At 42.1% G+C, this 23,079-nt stretch overlaps 1 protein-coding gene across 1 annotated transcript in view; it reads left to right on the top strand.

Annotated features, from left to right (window-relative positions):
- ZNF438 (zinc finger protein 438) overlaps positions 1-19,466 on the top strand; it is a 155,102-nt gene extending 135,636 nt beyond the window's left edge. Inside the window, exons 3-4 of the mRNA XM_025208495.1 lie at positions 8,716-8,786; positions 18,326-19,466. Of these exons, the coding sequence (XP_025064280.1) occupies positions 8,716-8,786; positions 18,326-18,438 (184 nt within the window). The 3' untranslated portion in view covers positions 18,439-19,466. The remainder of the gene's footprint in view (positions 1-8,715; positions 8,787-18,325) is intronic.
- The last annotated feature ends 3,613 nt before the right edge of the window (positions 19,467-23,079 follow it).

Here is a 23,079-nt window from a genome sequence, read left to right as displayed (position 1 = left end):
TCTGTGCCCGAAGGATCATTTCCTTAAGGCACAGCCACCCTTCTTGGGCTCCCATCACTTCAAAACTCCTACTCTGCAGTGCGTCCTTGACTAATCGCCTGAGTTCATTGAAATCAGCTTTCCTAAAGTCTAGCACTTTCACCCTACTAGTTACCTTACCCACTCGACGTCTTATGGTGAATTCTATTATTTGGTGATCACTGTCCCCCAGGTGACCAGCAATCTGTAGGTCCCCTACCATGTCATCCCCCGTTGCCAATACCAGGTCCAGTAAGGCATTCCCCCTAGTGGGACCGTGTACCTTCTGCATCAGATGGAGGTCCTGTATACAGGATAGGAACCTGCGTGAACGGTGGGACTTTGCTGTCTGCATCTCCCAGCAGATATCTGGGTAGTTTAGGACCCCCATGACTACTGCCTCCTTAGTTTTTATGGTCTCTGAGAGCTGCCTCGGAGCTGGTGTGAGATCCTGCAGAGTAAATAGGAAAATGACTGAGAGCAGAAAGAACAGGTCCAATGCTTTGAAGCAACTGTAAGAGACTGGGGTTTTATGCTGTCTTCCAGGAGAGTTTATGCAATTTTTGTGGGCCCAGATACTGTGAGATATCAGTTTGTGTGGGACTCGGCAAGATTTTATAGGATTTTTCAGGTGATTCCCTAAGACCATACTATTTAAGACATTTCTGTTCCCTGTAATTATAGCACCTCTAGAATTAGTGCTGACAAATTTGAAGTCATCAAAAGAAAAATAACTTTATTTGTCATAATGGCGTGTTTATACTTCACATAAAGAGCTGCTTGTCCTAAAGATTTTGTTTTTTCAACTTATCTTCTTTTTGCCTAAGGGGCACAGTAGTGTGTTTTGCACATAATCACCACATTTCCTGTTGCCAAGATTTAGCCCCTTGATTGTTTCTCTTGCCAACCAGTGCCATTGATCCCAAGTGCAGTTCAGGGTAAATTCATCAGTTTTAAGAATAACAAATTTGTAAAATATATATGCAGATTAATCAGGGGAGAAACCTATCTTCAGATTAATTTGATTTGAATATGTATTTGTGCCACATTGGAAAGGATTATATAAAGCATGTGTTTAAAAAGGTTAAACAATTGAATATGTGTCGTATTGAAAGCTAAATAGGCAGTCGTTTGGGGCACATCTACACAAGATGCTTTACTGAGCATTAGACTAATCTAATGTGCAGTAAAGCATCATTGTCTACATGTCCACGTGATTTTCTGCAAAGTTAAGTAAGCTAATGCACCATTTGTTAGTACCAGGAAATACAATGACTAGATTAACGGCGCATTAGCTACTGCACAGTAGCACACTTACGGACACTGACCAGGAGCAATTTCAGCCTAGGCAGCAGGGGGTTGCTGCTGCCTGGCTAAGCCCTGATGTGGGGAGCTGTGCTAGCTGCAAAGGCAGCTGTCTCTCTACTATGCGGGGATTGGGACCCATCCAGATCCCCATGTGGCCAGGAGAGCTGTCCTGGCAGACAGGACTGCTGCATCCCAGTCACGTGGAGATTGGGTCCCAACACGGCAGTCCTGGCTGCAGAGACAGCTCTCCCCAACCGTGTGGAGGTTGGGACCAGCCCCAGTGGCCTTGCCAGTCCTGGGTTGGCACTCAAGGGAGCCTGGAGCTCCCCCTGGCTGCTGCAGGGGGTAGAGCAGGGCAGGAGAAATGCAGCCCTGGAGTGGACTGCTCCTGTCGGGAACACATTTGCTCCCAATGGGTGCATGTTCACATGCGTGCAGGGGGCACAGCTGAATGCCCCTAAATTTTCTGCAAAAAACATCAGACGAATTAATTGCATATGTAGATGAACTCTTGGTGACTTGCATTATAATTGGGTAATTCTGTCATCCATTCTTGGAGAAGCTGTTCTAATTGAATGCTTTGGGTCATACCCTGAAATTAGCTCTTTCTGTTGGGTTTCACCCTCTTTTCTGGTTGCAGTTGGAGATTGTGCTTTCTGATCATATTTTGGTCTTATCTTTAATTCATTTACCCTACCTTAAAGTATTTATCAGTTTATATAACGTATTGTTCCAGAGAGCTGTTAGATCCTAGCAGATTGGATTTATTGATTTCTGACTCTGATCTTACAAGTCTTATTTCATATTCATCACCTGTCAGTGCTCTGTTGGCAGCCTGTGTTGAACAGCTATGTATTATAGATGACAGCCGTCTTTAGTGGGCTGTGGCCCAGTCCTCTCATAACTGCTTCCCTTGGTCAGAAGGTGATGAACAAGAAGAAAAAGTCCTATAGCACTTCTGCGAAGGGGGTGAATGGCACCTCTAGCCGTATCCTATGCTATTTTCTTGCCTATGTCGTGTGTCCTACTGTGAACAGAGGGAGAGGACAAAAGCAAGTATGATAATTACTAGTCACATTACTTAGTGCACTGCCACTGCTGGATGATACAGTGTCACGCATAGTTTCAGAACCTACAAAGAGTACAATAGAGCCCCAGGTCCTAGAGTCCCATGATTCTGTCCTGGCCGCTTTTTTGTTTGAAAAAACAAAGTTAAACTAAATAAATCTGTATTTCCAGCCCTCAGGATTGTGAAGAAAGGCTTGAAAACCGGAACCAGATGTTATGTATCCAGTGATGCCCACCTGAGCTTTCAGACAGTCTGGAAGCCATAATTCTTTGTGTATAAACGTTTGTGTTCATAAGCTGTTAACTGAGGAAAACCAGTGCTTTAGAAGGTCTTCTATCAACACCATTGCATAACCTCCATGGAACGGGACTCTGCTAGATTAGTGTCAGCAAGGATCCTCTGCCTGCTCTCTTCTGTTACATTTTATTTCAAAGTCCCTTGTGACGCCCCAGTGTAGAGTGCTATGTGCTGCAGTTTGCTCTTGTTTGAAAGTCGTCTCTCTTTCGTGCAGCTCAGCTTCTATTAGTGTAATTCAGAATGCCCAGAGCGTCCTCCTCATTGCAGTGAGCCCAGATGACAAGAGCGTAGTTCCAAGATTTTCCATTGCTGAAGTCAGCCAAGCTGCTCTGAATTCCAGCTTGCTTTCTAGAAGGAGGGATGTGGCAAAAACAAATCTGAATTCCAGCTTGCTTTCTAGAAGGAGGGCTGGGGCAAAAACAACCCAGCCATTTCTTTGCTTAAAGTAAAAATTCCATCGCAGTTTTTAATGCCAGTCTGCAATTTACAGCTGTAGAGCCCTGGAGCATAGGTGTGAGCGAGAAGTGAGTTGCTTATTAGCACTCCTATAAAATTTTGTATTATGGTCGTCTTTATATATCCGTTGTCTGTCTGAAAAGTGCATCGCTTGGGCACTGTTACGATAACAAAGAATATAAAGGTAATGCATTTTCTACTGGGCAACCTTATCTGCACTGATTGTACTGGATTTTCAACTAAGTGTGACTGTGAAGGATAATTACCATCATGTGTTACCTGAGATTACAGGTTTGCTTTCCAACTAATGACACTAGAAGAACCAAGCAGTTGTTAATATTTAATCAGACTCTTGGCTTAACAATTGGATAAATGAGGTGTGTAATTACACAATTATAAAAGACATTTCAGATAGGAACTATGCTGTTATTAATACTGAAGGTGAAAGCTGGTGAGCATAGGCTGTTGAGTCCTATCAAACATGTCATTAAAAGAAAGATCTTCACTGTAAGTCTATCACTGTTTCCTATTAGATGATAAACAAATGTTTCAGTTGCCTTTAAGATAAAGATTTTTTGCTCTGCCAGCAGATTTCAGTATAAAAAAATATCAGGCGATATTTTTTCAGTATGGCAAACTGTAATCAGCGTTAACTGGGGAACATTTAAATATATATGATGAGGGTGTACCAGTCTTTTCCACTCTTTTATACTCATGCTTTATGTATCATTTCTCAGTGGTCATGCAATTATTTCCTCTAGGTTATTCTTGTTTAAATTTATAGGAGATGGAGAACACATTTTAATTCAGCAAAGTGTTTACCTGCCCAGTGGAAGCTTTCTTTAAAATAAATGTTTGCCATATAGATTGTGCAAATAGCATCTTCAACAAGGTGGTATGTTTGATTGGAAAATACTAGGACAGATTTGAATCAGTGATGCTATCTATAATAATTTCATTATTCTGTTCTTTAATCTTCTGTTTTATCTCAACTCCTTAATGAAACTTTTTATTTTTTCAAGTGATTTTAATTTGGAAAGATTCCAATAGCGGGCCTTGCTTATTCTACTGCAGTTAATGCTAACAGTACTGCTGTCCAGAGTTGATTAAAAGTATACTGCAAAGTTAGCATCCGAATCAGAGAACTTATTGACCAGCATGATTGCATCTCAGAGACATGAACCTGAATAATGATCTTTAAATTTATTGCAGTACATGTTCAAAACTCTGAAGTGCTTTGCAGAATGCAGTTAAAGCAACAATCAGGTAGTAATGGGTTCCTCCAGTGTTCATTTATGAAAACAATACTCACTAGTGTTGAATGTCCATTACTAGGAGGAAGCAAACAGTTGTATATTAGTGTAGTAATCCCCAGAATTAGGCATTTCTGAAAGGCTTTGAGATGATTACTTATAGCCCGGGCATTATTTAACTTCTCAGTACCCCAACTCTCCTCAGAATGTCAATCAATACCATCACATTTTGTAATGTCTTTTGAGATCCACAGGTAAAGCTTTCTATGGGAAAGCAAACTGGTACTAATATTTTTTTTTCTTGAGTCAAATATCATTACTCAGTCAGGTCTCTTTACTTTCCCTCTGACATGGGATTCACTTTACCAAACATGAGGTCTACGTGCTGCAACATGAGGTCCAAATAGATTCGCTTTTATTTCGGTTTTAATGTTCAGCCACCAAGGGTGAAAAAAGCAGAACTTGTTGTATTATATTGATACGGTGCCAATACGGCTTGTTGGGCACCTTACAGACAAGTGACAAGGTAAGAGACTTGCCCTAAATAGCTAGAATTCTGACATAATGGGTATGTCTACATGTGCAATTAATGCGAAGCAAGAAACTTTTGAGCAGTTTGAGCCAGAGTAAACTCCCAGGCACAGTGTACATGTATGCCTGGGACAGCAGCAATTTGAGCCAGGGCACAGCAGGCCTGGACTGGCAGGGAGCACCGGTGGGGGGTCAGCCTGGGGCATCGGGTGTCAGCATTGGGTGACAGAGGGGCTGCCTGGGGGACAAGGCTGCTGAAAGTGCGGAGCTGTGTGGCTGGTGGCAGGCAGGAGTCTGGCCCCCAGCTGGCTGGGCTGACCAGGCACAAATTTACGCCCATGGTCAGTGTCTACACGTACGTTTAATTGGAGTAAGTTACCCCAGCGTAAGATAGTACTGTCCCCAATAGTACTATCTTATAGTGGCATTAATTAGTTTACTGTGGCCTAATACCATCTCATGTGTAGATGATGACACTTTAGTCCACAGTTAATTAGTCTATTCTGCAGTTAAAGCACATGTGCAGACACAAAGGAGCAATGGGAAGCGATGAAACTTACCCCTGAAACCATTACCTTGCCAACTAAACTAATGCAACTGGCTTTCTTCTAGCCTCATACCTCTCCAGTCCATTTAGCTGCTCCTTCTGAAATCTTCTTCTTTTGACAGTTCTGACCAGGTCATAGAATCATAGTAAAATAGAACTGGAAAGAGATCTTTTGAGGTCATCTAGTCTAACCTTTTACTCTAGGCAAACTCATCCCTGTCTAAACCGTCCCAGACAAATGTTTGTCTAGTCTACACTTAAAAACTTCCAGTGATAGAGATTCACAGCCTTTTAAATTAATTTGTTCCAGTGCTTAACCACCCTCATTGTTAGAAAGTTCCCCCCTAGCGTTCCATCTAAGCTGTGTGGCGTGTGCGGACACACAGGTGTGCCTGGCAGCAAAGCATGAGCACACCTGCGTGGCCACACATGCCATGCAACTTAGAGGGAATACTGGTTCCTCCTCATTTTTAAACTTAAATGCCCCATGTTGCAAGCTAAACCCATTATTCCTTGTCCCTAGGAGACACAAAGAACAGTTGATTGTTATCCTCTTTATAACAACCATTTTCGTCTTTGCAGATTCCCATCACCTTCCCATTCCAACCCATCTGCACTTCTCTAACTAAAAAATCCCAGTTCTTCCAACCTTTCCTCATGTCCTGGTTTTTTATGACCTCTAATTATTTGTGTTGCTCTTCTCTGGACTCTCTCCAAATTGTCCACAATTTTATTAAATAATCATGCCGCAAACTGACCTCAGTACTCCAAGGTGAGGACTCAGTGCTGAATAGACTGGAAGAGTTACTTTCCATGACTTGCATAGAAGCTTCCCGTTCCTATATTCCAGTATGCTATTAGTCATTTTTTTCAACATTGTGATCCACTATAACCCCCTGAACCATTTTTGTAGCACTATAGCCTACCTAGTCATTCTCAATTTTGTATTTGTGGATTTTATTATTCTCTCATAAAAATAGTACTTTGCACTGTGAATTTCATCCTATTTATTTAAAATGAATTTTTCCAATTGATTGAGTCATCTGGGTTCCTAATCTTGTCTTCCAAAGTATCTGCTATACCACCCAGTTTGGTGTCTGCAAATTCACTATACAAAGTATGCATGCAATTCCATCTTCCAAGTCACTAATGAAGATCCTGGACACACCCTAGACCAACGGATTCCAAATTGTGGGTTGTGACCTCAAATGGGGTTGCAACATCAAGGGTTGGGGTCACGGGATTTCTGCACTCACAGCGGGGCATGGGGCTGCAGTGGGGCTGGACCAGCTCCTGTTAAGAGCTGCCTCCACAGCCCACTGTCATGACTGCCAGCGTGAGATGTGGCAGTGGTGGCAGCATGGAGTTGTGCCCCCACTGCTGCCGGGTGGACAGGGGGTACCTCAGCTTGGCAGCCATGGCAGTGCAGCACTCCTTCTTGTGCCAGGTTCCACCCACTGGGCCAGGGAGCTCCAAACTCGCAGCAGGCAGCCTGCATCCTCCCCACCCCATGGGCTCTGCTCTGGCTGTGCTGCCCACAGGGGGGGACAGAGGGAGAGGGGGCAGGAGCTGGGTTCCACACTCCACTTTGGCCGCAGCAGCTGCTGCTTCCCATGGGAGGCAGCAGGGGTTTGGGCACTGCTGGGGGGGCAGGGGGCACTGCAGGGGGCAGGGGAGGGTCCAAGGCACTCTTTAACCCTTTTGTTCCATGCTATTTATCTCAAGCCTCTTCTTCAAACTTTCTCCCCTCATGTCTTGTGCCATTACATTCCCCATTTCGTCTATTTTCACATGCATCCCCATCCTTTCTTCAGCTTTCTCTCCTTACTTTCTTCCAACAATTGTTGGTTTCACAAGGTTTTTTAGCTGTCTTTCCCTCCTGCTCTAAGTACTACCTTAAGGCCACTTCTTACTCTTTGCTTTCCAAGAGGGAATCCCCAACTCATTCACGAAGTTTATTTGAAAAAGAAAGCGGTAAGAAAGTTAGGAACTACAGCCCCTGTGTTGATTAAAACCTGCCCTTTCCTTTCAACCCTGAACCTCTTTATTAGTTGTCCTAGATTGTAAATTCATTGAGAAAGGACCAGTCTTATTTTAACTGGTTTTAAAGCACCGTATGAACTCCTATAGGTCTGTATAAATAGATTTTAAAGTAATGAGCATAAGCAACAGTAGTGCAAGCAGTAGTAAAACTAGGGTTGGATGACCAGGGTACAAGCCCCAGATGCTGATTATGGGGGACAAGAAGGGATGCTGGAATGGAGGCAAAGTGGGGGAAGCCCAGGAGCTCCCCTTCCCCCGCAACACAGATAGCTTGTTGAGAAGAGCTGTGTAGCTCAACACAGACAGATATTGGAGATGACCGTACTCAGCGGCAGGAGAGTGATGCAGACTTCCACAGCTGGCTTAGTTATGACCGACGGAGGAGATATCGAAAGGGAAGTTCTGGCTGTCCAGTAAGAGGGTGTGATATGGGGAGCTATGCTTGCTGTCCCCATTGTGCAGCCCACAATGAAAGCTTTTTAGTATTTCCCATGCTTCTAGGCTTTGCTGCTTGCCATAGTGGGGGAGAAGAAATTCCCCTCTTGCCACTCCTGTTGCTACAAGTATCAGGGGATTTTTTCACCTTTCTCAGAAGCATTGGGTAGTGGCTGCAACCAAGGCTGGGGTTTGTGGCCTTGGTTCTGTTAAAACTAAAATCTGGAGGTTCCTGGCTCGAAGGTCTTGCCCCTCCACTCAGGATCAGACCAATCGACACATTTGGGATCAAGAAGGAATTTTACCCTATGGTCAAATTGGTACAGACGGTGGGGGTTTTGCCTTCCTCTGTAGCAGGGGTTTGGCCCACTTCCTAGGATCTCTCAAGCACACTTTAATAACCTGTGTAGCAGCAAGACATGGGCTATCATTGTCCCCCCTGCTTTACTTGTGGCAGGTCAGGGTGCTGTGCTGGTAGTTTTGCTACAGGGTTAACAGTTTAATTTTAATAAGAGGTTAGACAAGGATTTCAGTGGAAAGGCTTGGATAGGGATGATCCTGCCTCAGGCAGGGCGTTGCGTGAGCTGACCTCTGGAGATCCCTTCCAGGCCTACTTTTCTGTGATTCTAATATTTGTGCCACACCTTGCAAAGGTAAAGTGCCACATGCATGTGTCTGTATTATTCAAAAGGTAAAACATTGCTTGCGGTCAGTCCATTCCTGAGCCTAATGATCTCCATTTTGTTTGAATTTCACAGGCTGTCTGCGAAGATGACAGAAAGGACTGAGTCCCTGTATTGTCTGAAGACTTCCTCCCTCCCCCCACAGGGTAGGTGGATACTTCTCAATTACACCTCTCTAAAGGGATCATAACTCCAAAAAAGTGCAGAGTCAGCTGACCAGAGAGTATTTATGGCATGAATTCATACAGTATGTATTCAATTAAAATATGTAAAATGTTTCAAGGACGTGGCTTTGTACATTTCTGCAGGTTGGACACGTCAGTAATTTATGCACTGTCTGGTTTGCATGGTGTATGTAGCTATTTACTCTTGTCTTCAATTGAAATGTGCACCATAGCAACCCTTACATTATTTATGCTACCTCTGAGAGGCAGACCATTTTCCTGAGGAAACGCATGCACAGTTACAAATATAATGTCACGAACATTTGAAATGCTACACAATGAAAAAAAAGTAGAGACTTCTGCAAAAAGAACTGAGAGTCACGTCGCTGTAGTCTGGAAAGTTTAGGCTTCTGCTCAGGGGAGAGAACGGGGGCTTTTACTTCCCTAGTTTATGATCATTTCCAAAGTCAGCGTTTGAGGTTTTATGTATTAATAGGTCCTCTCTCTCTCTCTGTTTCTCTTTCTCTGAGTTTTAAAGAAAGTCAGTGTCACACAGCCCTGCTAGAGCCCTCTTCACTGGATACGTACCAGGTTGGGGAGCTGAGCTCCCACCATACTTGACTTTTGTACCCTTAAGCTTCCTTTGGTTTCAGTGAACTGCTGCACTGTCCTTTTTGGCACACCTGGGTACAGATTATCTGCTGATTGCCCGTTCATGGAGTATATCTCACAGCCCAGCTGCCTGAGATCAAATCTGTGTATCACTTAAGTACCTTGGTGCTTTGGCCTTACACTTCACTGTTTTGGAGAGAAGTGATAGTAGAAGCAGACAGACACATGCACTATAGGTTTGTCTATATATTTGCTGGTGCTGCAGCTTTGCTGGCAAAGCCCTGCTGGCAGAGCCCCCTACTAGAGATATGGCATATGGCAGAATAAGGGACTTTTTTCTGCAAGCTTCACTTCTGAATGACAGGAGCCAAGCTGACCGGAGCCCCACATCAGCTATGCCAGCAAAACTTTGCAGTGTAGGGGTCTAAGAACCCCTCACACTTTTCTTTTGCTAGCAAAAGATATATGTAGGTCTTAGTCAAATATATGCCTACACACATTTCTCTGCCTCAGTTTCCTCATCATTCCTGAGTGTCCTGAGTGACCTTTGGCCTTAAGTCAGAATCCTCTGCTAAACTGAACCCCTCTGCTATGAAAGCTTGCCCCTCTTGGTCCTCTACCTTGCTCTGCCTTCCTGTATCTCATGGAGTCCCTATGAAATCCTCCCAATTTCTTTGTTTAGGGATTTCCCACTTTCCAAGACCCATCTCCTTGCTGTGAGCTTAGAGAAAGCTAGCATTGCCCAGGAAATAACCATCACATTGTCCTATCTAAATGGGATCCATTGAGGCTTATGTGACATAAGAGTTTTATGACACAGGTTAACAGAATGTGACTGACTCCACATACACTAAGGCAGAGATAGCCAACTCATGGCATGCATGCCACGAGTGGCATGGGCAGGCTCTGTTTGTGTGGCATGCAGCAGATGGGGGAGAGAGTGGGGAACACAGTGGCGGGCAGGGCATGAAGCAGAAAGTGGAGCAGGAGATTAGGCAGAGGAATGGGATCAGAGTGGCACTCTGGGAGGGTGTGGGGCTCACCTTGTAGCACACCAGTCCCAAAAGTTGGCCTCCACTGTACTGAGATGTTTCATAAGATCAACCAGAATTAATAACTTGTATATAGATAGGCTCCCCACATCATCGCAGTTGGCCTCATAACTAAGGAAAACATTTGGTAATTCATCTATGAAGCATCCTTTTTTTTTTTTTTTTACCCCAAGCTAGTGGTAACTTCTGGAATTTAACTAAAGCAACTATGTCTTGCTTTATACCATGGTTGCCTCTGAGCTGGGAAGTATTCAAGTCCTGCCCTGTGCCATACTGCATGGTATGGCATGGCCACCCATTAAGAGTACAGATTTTCAGCTGAAACTTGTATCACAGGCCTTTCTGCACATCTCTGGCTTTCAGGGAGGAAGCCTGATGTTTGCTTAGACCCTTCTGTTTGTAATCTCAGTTGGTCTGTCCCTTCCCAACTATCTGCATATCCATTAGGTCAGGATATACTGGTTATATTCAGCAGCACATGGAGCAAAGCATTTGCCAGACATCTGTAGTCCATTCAGAAACAGCTGATATGTTAACATACAGCTCTGAAAAGTCAGTTCATTTGGGGCCCTTTGTAATAAGTTATAAACATCATCTATTTCTCTACGTAATAGGTCCCCAAAGAAGGAGGTAAAAAGAGGGTAATACATGAACAAACTTCAGAGCACATCAAAGCTTTTCATTACATGCCATTTATTAAATGTAAGTCTGTTAACGGGCTGTCACTAATCAGTGAAGAGTGATCCAAGGAAAGTTTTATGGCCTCATTTGCATTGAGGGTTTACATTAGGGGTGAATTTTTGCAGCGTTCCAAGTTTCAGTCCATAAATACATTAGGTATAATGTGGTCAGTTAAAGCGAGAGGATCAAGGGGCTTGAGGGTGCACAGAGACAGTGAAAAAGAGCAATGAATTTGTATTTTGGCAGAGATAGAAGCCTGAATTTGTCAGCATCCACAGACAAGTGAAATAGCCCGGTGTTGCACTGTAGAAGTGATTCAATGACACAGTTGTCTTTAATGACAGATCTTAATTTCTATTTGTAATAGAATGAATGGGTGTTATGCAACATTTCTCTCATCTTCCAGCTGTGGAAAACAACTACATCTGGCATATAAAGTAACAACGGAATGTATCTGAAGGCTGCGCTGTTATTCAAACCATAGCTACACATACATGTTCAAATAACTCACAGGAAAGGAAGACTGTATCCAGTTTGTCAGATGACAATACATTAGCTTGGGGGAGGGGGGAAAAATGAAGCCAAAAGAGATTTTGTACAAAAGAGATTTTGTACTCCAGATAATTTAAAATAAAGAAGAGGCTCTCTCCCAACAAATCCATGTAAGCTGGCAGAGCCTGCATTATACAAACAGCAGTTTAAAAAACATTAATGCAAAATTAAGAGGGATGTTAATGATTTCACCATGCAACAAGTGTGCAGCAGATGTTAGAGGCCTATCGTTACAAAATTGTGTGGTCTGAGCTGACAATTTACTGTGTGTTCCCCGGCATTTATCTGAAGATAAGGCTATAACAAGCATGCTGTCAGCTATGTAAAATACAAATTCTACACAAAGAGGAAATGCTGCAAATCTGACAATGGTGCTTTAAATTGCTTATTCTAAAACAAAGCTGCTATTTCATAGTATTTCAGAATGAGGAGTTAATAGTGCCTGAGTTCTTGTAGCCAGAAATCTGTCAAACTCAATCCCAGTGAAGACCCACATTCTTTCCAATTTCCTTGATCATACTGTGGCTGAGTTTTCCAGTGAACCACAAGTTAACTGGCTGGGTCTTAAAATGGAGCAGTTCATCTTAACTGCAGTTGACATTTGGATTCTGAAGATGTATCCAGCTTTCATGGTCTGTTATCCCCTATTTGGGTGAAAAGGCCTCAACTATTATGTGCCCAAAACAGAAATTAGTGAACCAAAGACTAAAAAGAAGTAATACATATAACAGTGGCATATGGGAATGTTTTGGCTGTTTTAACTTGTCAAATGAAATTTGATTTGTTTCTTGATTTTTATATTTATTATTTGTTTCTTAAATTACAGCCTGTTAATTTTCTTAGTGTGTCAGATCATGGCAAATCAGGATGGCACAAAAATAACACAGCTCTTACACATCCAGCTGTAGGAGGCGTACACTCTTCTGAATTACAGGGACCATTCCTTAAATGTACTGAGTTGTTCTCTACTTAAATATTTTTACCTACCAAACAATAGTAAAACTATGGAGAATACAGCACGTGCTTACCATTTGAATAAAAGGTTTGAATGCAAATGAAAGGTTTTAATGACAGCCTGAATAACAATGTCATTTGAGCAGGTTTGCAAGCTAAATATTAAGGCCCCAATTCTCAGTCAGAGAAAGGCCTTTCTACATCACATCGGCAGTTTAACTGTGACTTTGGGTGGGAGTAAATTACATGCTTGATGGGTGCATCTACACAAGATGCTGGCTGCTCAGTAGCCAAATAATACTGCGCAGTAGCGAGTCACAGCACAGACAATGCTAATACACTACTGTGCAGTATTATTAGGCTACTATGCACTAGCATCACTTAAAGGCGTTCGCAGGCACTACTCTACTGCACAGTGACTCTGGTTACTTGCTTATACAAGAAGTGCCACTGCGCAGTAGCGTCTCATGTAGACATGCCTGATGACTGCAACCAGGTTTTAGGTTAGATGAGAATCATCCTTGTGGGGTTTTTTTTAGATGTAGTATGTTCGTGTGGGCTAAGAATCAGGGTGGAACAGACCTAAAATTCAAAGTAACATTCATGCAGCATATGGGTTTTGCTGTCAAGAGCATTAGTGAATCTTAGCTGAGCCCTTCAACTGAAAGTGATCGATGTCTTTACATACTGTGTGGGCAGCCATCTTCTCAGTTAAAAGAAGAAAGTAGATGAGGTACATACAGACATACATTCACGCCTGTTTTTTAATACCCACACTTAATGGTTTTGTTGCATGGCATTGCAATAGTAATTAATGAGTGGATATGGTTAAAAGGCATATTATTATGCACATGGCAGTTCCAGTCTCATTTCTGTGGCACAGTGATAAATGAAGGGAATTCACAGCTTCTTTTCCAGTCACTTGGAAGATGTTCTGTAGGCAAAAATAGAAAGTATTAAATTATTAAGGATCAGCCTCTTTGCATATGAAAATGGTATAGTGTCATATTAAATACACCGTATTAAGAGATCAATTAGAGACCTATTTTGAGTTAATGGAATTATTTCTTTTTTATTTTACATTTTAAAATGCAATCTTTCAAGGGACACTTTAAATCAAGGGAGAAGATAACATTCAAGTAATCTGGGTCAAAAATTAACTACTAAAAAGTCCATGAGAATGATATCAGAGGGTAAGATACATGTGTAAAGGTGGGTTATAAGGGGTTTGCTTGTAGCCTTGTTGGTCTAAGGACATAGGCAGACAAGGTTCTTTAGGTCAATCAGATATCTTTTATTAGACCAACTAAATAGTTGGAAAAATTGTTTGCAAGTTTTCAGGTACAAGCACCCTTCTTCAAGCATACAGAGAGTCTGCTGGAGTTGTGTGCGCTCTCCTGGGTGGAATAAAAGCCAAAATGCAAAATGCATGTCTGTGAAAATGCAAGTGTGGCAGTCAGGATCAGAGGGAATAGGAGACAATAGGTGTGAGACAGATAGGCAGGGTGCGGGGGAGGGGAATATCCAATTACCTGTGGGTGCACAATTCTCACAAGACAACCTCTCTCTCTCCAATCTCTCAATTCTAATCCTCAGTGGGAATTTACAAAACACCTTTTGTAGATGAGCCTATGAACTTCAATTAATAATTCTTCTGCATACACAAAATCATGGACTAAATATAGACATTGGCTTTATGGCATATTATAACCTGCCTGCTATCAGATAACCCCAGGTAATCTGTCTGCATTTTACCAGCTACATTCTATCACCAGGTCAGCATCCCCTCCACCCCCCCAACCTACCTGTCTCAGTTTTTCCAACTATTTAGTTGGTCTAATAAAGGATATCACATTTACCCAAAGAACCTTGTCTGCTGGTGGGTTATAAGGCTTTTAAAATGTGTATATTTTTCCCAGGTCACTTATTACTCTATTATGGGCTTTATTGGGGCTATGCATATGAATGAGTCATCATTTTGGTGCTATTTGCACATGTGAGAAATAAATCTTTAAAGTAAATCTGTACTTCAGCTTTACTTCCTATGCTCTTGCCTGTGGCTTTGTTTAGCAATGTATTTAAGCACTTGCTTAAGTTCTATCATATTGGAATGTAGGATTTATCTTAAGTTTTATGGGACTTAAGTTTTATGACTAGGAACCGTTTTTGTTTTGGAGACGTGTTCTCTGCAGAGCTTAGCAAAGTAAAACAGTACTTCATAATTGAATGAAATATAGTTGTGATGGTAGTTTGAAAACTCTATTGGTCATGAAGCCAAGAAACAATTTTGCATTTGCAGCTGGATAAACTAATCGGTCATTTCCACATCCAGTTGCTAAGACTTAAAATGGGGATGTTGCTATTAGCATTAGGCAGAAACTTGTGGTGTTGGCGAGGGGGGTTAGCTGGGCTGTTATTTAGTTTGAGTGGGCACATCTACACATGGCCATACGGTGTTGTTGTTACTGCGCCCTAATTTAGTACTTCCTTTTGGAAATACTAACTGACGGCGCAGTAATAGCCTGTACTGTGCCATGCTGTTTGTGCATGGTTGTTTTAGCTGCTACATCACTGTAGCAGTGTACTATAAGGATGGAGCACATTGTTACAGTGACGTAGCTGTGGCGTCATGGTTTTTGCCCATCGATGCTACGTTGCCATAGCACATTACTACGGTGACATAGCATCATGTGTAGACATGCTCAGTGTCTCACAAAACGTGACGTTGATACATTGGCCCAAGTTAATTGAGCTGGACCTCATTAATCAACCAGATATTCCATCTTTCAGGATTCATTTTTCTACCTCATTCACTTTGTTATCTGTGTGCCATGATGTTTGTCTTATTTTTTGGCACAGTGTCTCTCTCTTGATCTGATTCCACTGATTTTTCCCTTTCAAACAACAGAGGAAAAATGGGAAAACTGTGGAAAACAGAAGGGGAGAATTAGGTCACACTAGAAATTCTGAAACATCAGCAAAGCTCTTGTTTAAAGTGATTAATTCAGTGACCTCTGACCACCCGGCAGACCTTCAATTTGCCAGCAGAGGATAAAAGAGTCAAGACCTGAATGAGTAAAGAAGGGATGAAGGTCAAGTTAATCCAGTAACTGAAAAACCGCTCAGAAATAAAAACTATTTTCCCCTCTTCTCTGGCCCTTTTCACGCATCCCACTGCATATAACTTATTTATGGAGATTTTGGAATATTGTGTATATTTATTTGATCTGCAGTGGTTGATCTAGAAAGCAGAACAAACTAATGCTCATAACAGTGCTAAGTGTTGTGGTCTGCATGTCTCTATAGGAAAAATAGAATGTACTTGCAAAATGTTCTGGGGTAAAGGTTAAACAAGATACTGCAGGCAGCCTGTTACATTTCCATCCTTATGTTTATATTACTCAATTTAAAGTGTATATGTTTGTAATAGAAAGAGATGGGTTTGTCGGTAGCACTGAGCACTTTTTGCTTGTATCGCTTGTAAACCTCCTAGAGCAGAATATAATCTTTCATCTATAGTTATAAGCCTTTAAGCTGCTTATACTATTTTTACTCTAAATTCAACTTTCATTTGGACAGTCTCCAACAACTGGGAATAAATTAACACTTAGAAGTCCTGTAATAAATTCCAACTAATGTCATCAAAATTAGTAAAGGAGGTGTCTTGAAACAAACTTGTTCACTTTGGTGATGTTGTATACACTGTTACTGCTGTCCCAGAAGTAAAAGCCTGACTTTGCACAGTACAGGCAGCCCCCGCTTAACATGGTTTCGATTAGCGCTATTTCACTACGGCGCTCATTTAAAATTGATACCTGGTTTCACTGAGCACTCAGTGAGTTTCGCTATAGCACTCAGTGAAATAGTACTGTGTATAGTATAGTATAGTGGAATCAGCAAGTTTTGGTGGGACAGCGGCGAGAAGCAGCAGTGGTGGTGGGGAGAAGCAGCGGTGGTTGCGGTGGCAGCAAGTGTGGTGAGTGGCAGCGAGTGGGGGGTGGGCGTGAGCATGGAGGGAGTGGGGAGAAGTTGCTCAATACACACTGGTGTGGCAGTGGAGCATCCCATGGGAGAGGGGGCTGTTTTGCAGCTGGATGAGAGCAGGGCGGGGTTTATAGCCGGCTGGGCATGTAGCAGGGATGCTGCAAACTCCCCTGCTCCCGGCTGGCAGCAAACATTCACCCTGCTCCTGTGGGATGCTCCACCGCCTGAGTTCACCAGCTGAAGCAGTGGCAGTGGCAAGGAGTGTGGGCCTGCACCGGTGCTCAGGGCCGGCGGGGGCCTGCACCCAGGGTCGGGCAGCAGGAGTGCAGGGCCCGGGGCCAGGGTCAGCAGGGACCCATGCCCAGAGAGGGGCAGCAGGAGTGCTGGTGCCCAAGCTGGCACATGGGGCCGGCAGGTAGAGGTGGCGGCGGTGAGAAGCAGTGAGTGGGGGGGGGTGGGCATCAGCGCAGGGCCTGTGTTGGTGCCTGGGGCCAGGGCCGGCAGGAGCCCAGGGTGAGGCAGCAGGTATGCAGGCCCGGACTGGCACATGGGAGTGGAGCAGGCAGCGGGCTAATGGGGAGAGGCAGCAGCAGGAAGAAGTGGCAGCAAGAAGCCATGGTAACCAATTACCTATATTTACATTCATTCCTATGGGCAAATGGGTTTTGCTTAGTGTGGTTTTGCTTAGCACATGGTTTTTCTGGAACCAATTAAGGGCACTAAGTGGGGGTTGTCTGTATCTGCTAACCTTACTACAGTCAATAAGATCAAAAGACCTTGTGAATTTAGAGGCTTAAGGTGGGTTTAGGCCTGCCAGCTTTTGTAGCCAAGGGCATACAAGGGAGTGATGTGGCTAACATTATGCCTGACCATCTTTAACTCACCTGTCCGGGTGACAAGGGTACCTACGTACCGTTGGGTTGAATGGGGACAGTTGTTCACACAGGCTTGAGTAGAGCTTGAATTTGTGCCTCTGGAGTTATAGTATAAGTTAGAGTAGTTCCTTTCATCAAGTCATCCTTCTATATGAATGAGCAGCCATACAGAGATACAGCTTAAAAATATTTGTGCTTTAGTACTCGCTTATGACTCAGGAAGTTCCTGAATGTACTGGCCCTTTTTATCTGACACAAGTAACAGTCTGAATGGAGACAAAGAAAACATGCAATAAAATGAGACTTGTAGTTAGTCCCCGCCATGCCACACTGTTTAATTAAGGGCTAATCTCTAAGGTTTACACATTATTGTAACATTTTACTAGTTTTATGTGTGGTTTAGAGACCATTTTACAGCAGCAAATGTTGAGTTATTAATAATGATTGGATTTTACCATAGGAAATAGAAAGATAAAATGCAGGACAAATACCTTGTCTTCACAACACCATAAATGTTGTAAAAGCCAGACAACAGCCTGCATCCTGTTTTGGGCCCTGAACTACAAGATATGGACAGATTAGAAAAAAGACCAGCGGACAGCAATTAGATTTTAGTCCTTCTCTCATACAGAAAAGAACTTGCTAAAAGTATGCATTAGCTCGTATTTCTTAAGACCCCTATTTTCCTTATAGTTTCTCAAATGAAAGCATGACAAAACCCATAACTTTGTTTACAGCTGCACAGCACACCTTCAATTTGAGTTTTCTTTGATTAAATGATCATCTTCTTTCTCTTCTTCTGTTTCCATAGACACACGAGAGGATGTTAGCGGTGGAGATCAAGTTGTTCAGAAACAAAAGTTCCACAACCAGTACTCAACTGTTTGTTACCGGACTCAGGAGCTATATATTGTTATTTTTTAATAAAATGGAAAATCCCAATAGTGCAAATATGAGTGTACACTGTCTTGAATACAACAGACTTAATTCTTATTCATTGTCCTTACTGTTCTTTTGACTTTCTTCCATAGTTTCATCTGCCAACCGAGAGGTTGGATTTGGGCCCTGATGCATTATGACAAGTACAGAGTTTAAGATGAGGTTGAGCTTTACTTTTGATGGGTATGATATGATAGAAGAGCAAAAAGGGCTCACTTTTTATAATTAATCTTTCATGGTATTATTTTTCAAGCGCCCTACGTATGTGATGATTTATAGGTAATTTACCTGACAATTTTACAAGAACAAGTAAGCCGCAATTGGAACAAAATGGATGAAATATCAGGATAGGTAACTGGGAAAAAGAGGCTGTTCTGCTCTTTGGAGAACAGGGGTTTCTTAGTACAAATCCTTCATGCTCTTGATTTAATGTATTTCTTGCTAGTTACATACAGCATATTAATTCTTCTTGCAGCATTAACTCTAGCTGCACAGACCATTTTAAGTGTCCTGGAATAAATCCAGACAATGATGCCAAGAATTGATGCAATATATGCTAACTTCCAAACATGGCAACCTGGATAGGAATGGAGATACTGCAAGTGAGAGTAACAGAAAGCACTGATACAATGCATCACAACAGATTCTTGCCAGCAGTTAAGATTTATGATGTCAACTCCACAATGCAGAGATGTAAATGAAAAGAAAAGATGGGAACAATACTGATTTATTGGGGCAGGCACATGAAAACTTTAATAAGTGGATCTTTGAGATACAACCTTGAATAGACTGTTTGGCTCTTTTCCAATATATCAAGGCACTGAGTAGTTGGAACTGTTACAGTATCGTTCTGGAAACAGCCCATTCTCAGATTTTCAAAAGTGATGTTTTAGAAAAGCAGCTTTGCTAAGCTACTGCTGTTAACTTGTATGAGTTTTCCTGAAGTCAAAACTATGAGTCTATGTGGCTATAATTTTCTAAAATCAAGTGAATGGGTTTTTGGAAAAGTCATCTCAAACCATGCATGGATTCTCAGACACAATCCCCAGTGTAACTTTGTGTTTTGGGAAGTTGATTTGCTATTAAATATTTCTCTCTGATCTACTTGTTTTAGAAGCTGATGAATACGGAAAAAAGGAAGACATCCTCATCTTCAGTAGCTTGCCATAGGTAGAAGACAGGGCAGGCAGGGCAGACTAATGTGTTAGTCTATAAAGTGCCTTTCTATCATGCCTAATTTCAAAATAATATGACTAACTATGTCTCTTACCGTAGGAAATTTGGATAAACTGATCTATCTACCTCTTGGTATGTAACTGATTGTAAGACTTGTGTGTGTGCATGCATGTGTCTGTGTACTCAGCTACATAATTTCTTAAAATTACATTGGGGTTAATTTCCAGAATAGTTTTGTAAACAATCCTAAATACAAAGTAATTATTTATGTGTAGATTTGTATGTATATCTATAGATACACATAGGTTTACACATGCTCATGTATTTGTATATGTATTTATATATACACACACACATATACTTCTGCTTTTTCCATCTCTATTTACCTATTAATGTAATATATATTATGCCATTAGCATGAATTCTACTGTTGCCATCTAGATCGATCTATCTATCTATCTATCTATCTATAGATGGCAACAGTAGAATTCATGCTAATGGCAGAAAATGGGTTTTGAATTCTACTTTATAGATAGCAAAAGCAGAAGTATATGTGTGTGTATAGATTTACATACATAAACATCATATATATATATATATATAGATGGCAAAAGTAAAATTCATGCTAATGGCAGGCATAAAATCCAGTCAAATTAGGGTTGTGATTCAGCCGGCTAGAATTTCATTAGTAGAGTTGGGATGAGTCATTTCTGAATAGCTCAAAGTACATTAATTTTGGATTCTTCTGCCTATTCTTGTTCAAAATATGGTCCCCGATTACTCGGGTTAATATGATATGGAATGCAATTTCACTGGATAGAACTCTGTTGCTTGTTTTATCATTTATGGTGCCTTCTGGCCCTAACATTTTTGAAATAACACTGACAGATTTGGACTGTTTAGAAATTATCATGGCATTTACTGTTGAGGACAAAATAAAACTTTTCCTAGATTATCACTGCAGTTTTTTCATGGTGATTCTGCTGTTTGCTTTTGTTATTGTTAAGTACATGTTACTTATTGGTATTTGAACACTTGTCACAATAACACTTGCTTGGCACATTTGAGTTTGCTTCTCTCTTTACCTGAAATACTGGAGTGCCAGTCCATTGACTTTAACAGAGCAGGAGCAGACTCAAAGGTGGAAATTATGGGCACCTATGCATATGCCCAATGCCTGCTCTGATGCTATTAATGAAATCTGCTGGATTGTGCTAATTAGCATGCTCCAGCAGCCTCAGTGTCACGTGTATTCAGTGTCCCTGCACTTCAAAATGATAGTGGGAGCACTCTAAAGCTTGTCAAATGAGCTTTAGTTAAAGCACCTCTGCTGCCATTTGAAGCGCAGAGCACTGAATACATGAGACACTCTGAGCACTTTAATTAGAGTGGCTCCCAAGAGCTGCTCTAATTAAAGCACCCCTGCCACCCTAGAGCACATGTAAAGAAGCCATATGTCTCCATTGAGGTAAATGGAGTTTTGCCAGTATTCAGGCAATATGACTTACGTTATTCCAGAGTGTTTTCTTTCCTTGCACAGACTGAGAAAGCCAAGAGTTTGAAAAGCTTTCTTAAGAAAAAACAATAAGGGAGACCTTAAAGCTTGCTGTTTTTAATGCACAATGCAAAACTGATCTCTTTTGGTTGGTTCAATATAGGCTTAATCTTGCCATTGACATGTAGCATCTGAAGGTCCATAGCTTTCAAAAGAACAACCATTAATGGCTCAAATAAGTGCCAGACACACCTCATTGTGAGCCAAAAGGGTCAATGTACCTAGACACTATAGTTACAGGTTTGTTAGAAATGCATAGACAGAGCATATAGGATCGACTTTCTCTTACCCTTGTGTTATTTTTGTATTGCGCACAGACCTCAAAACTTTGCCTGCCTCTGCAGCTTGACATTGATACGGCATGCTCTTTTGGTGTCCTCGCTCACTATAGCCAGGGATACTGTACTCTTCCACATGACACTTTCCAATTCATCTTGTGCCCCAGGCATGCAGAATTACTCTTCCAGGGAGCTAGGGAGAAGGTCTACAGGGTTTGTAGCAACAGGAAGTAGTTTTCCAGGTGTATAAATGTGTAGCCAGTTCTGACAGGATTAAATGATGATTTAAAGCAGGGGTATAAAACTCACCTCTCCAGATCCAGACCATCCAGTATTGTAACTGAGTAGAGGAAACTGGGGCAGCAAAAGTAGCTACTGCCATAGTGGCAGCTGACTGTACCACCACAATTGGCATGGCAGGAGCCGGCACTGCCCCATCATGGCTTCCCCCAGCATAGACCTGCCCTGCTATGCCTCTGAGGCCATGGTCTCCTTGTAGATCAGATCCAGCACTGTCAGTGGTGAAGTGCCAAATTTCTCTTGTTAGCCTGTTCCAATGCATGGCCACCTTCATAGTCATAGTCATAGAGAGGCTGGAAGGGACCTTGAGAAGTCATCTAGTCCAGCCCCCAGCCTGAGGCAGGATTATCCTTATCCAAACATCCCATATACGTCCATTGACATGGATCCATTTTTAATTACCCTTTGCTTGCAGTTATTGAGGCAGTTTTCTATCCATCTAGTAATAATTTTCTCCAGCCCACATTTTTCCTATTTGTTGATGAAAAGATCATGTGGGACCTTGTCAAAAGCCTGACTGAATCCAGATACACTATATCCACAGCATTCCCTTCATCCATCCAAATAGTTACTCTGTCAAAGAAGGAGATCAATTTTGACATGATTTGTTCTTCGTAAATCCCTGCTGGCTGCTTGTGATCAGCTATTCCTCCTCCAGATGCTTGAAAATGGATTTCCTTAGGATATGTGCCAGTAAATTCCCAGATATTGAGGCAGGGCTAACTGGTCTGTAGTTTCCTGGGTCCTGCTTTTTGCATTTTTTAAAGAGGGGCACTACATTAGCCCTTTTCCAGTCCCCTGGTACCTTACATGTCTCCCATGACTTCATGAAGATCTTTGTCAAGGACTCCAAGATCTCTGCCAGTTCCTTCAGTACCCTGGGATGAAGTTCATCAGGCCCTGCTGACTTGAATTCATTCAGATCCAACAAAAGCTCTCTGACTGTCTTTTTTTTTATCTCGTCCCTCAGCTTTTCCCCTTCCTTATCCAAAAATGATTATTAGGTATCTAGCTGCAGCTAAATTGTTTTTATGAAAACTGAGGCAAAATAGCTGTTGAGTACCTCTGCCTTCTTTGCATATTCTGGTAAAGTTCCCTCTGGCTAACTCTGGTTCCCTCTGGTTAACAGTGGACCCACAGCTTCCTTGGTCTTTCTTTTCTGGCCAACATACTTATAAAACCTATTTTTGTTGCTTTTGACCACCCTCACCAGGTGCAGCTCATTCTTTATTTTTGCCTTCCTGATTTTGTTCCTTCAGGTTCTTACTATTTCCTGGTAAGCTTCCTTGGTGACCTGCCCATTTTTCCATTGCCTGT

This window comes from Alligator sinensis, unplaced genomic scaffold, assembly GCF_000455745.1.
Source record: "Alligator sinensis unplaced genomic scaffold, ASM45574v1 scaffold309_2, whole genome shotgun sequence".
In the NCBI taxonomy this organism is placed as follows: Eukaryota; Metazoa; Chordata; order Crocodylia; family Alligatoridae; genus Alligator; species Alligator sinensis.
This window is presented reverse-complemented; position numbering and strand designations above follow the sequence as displayed.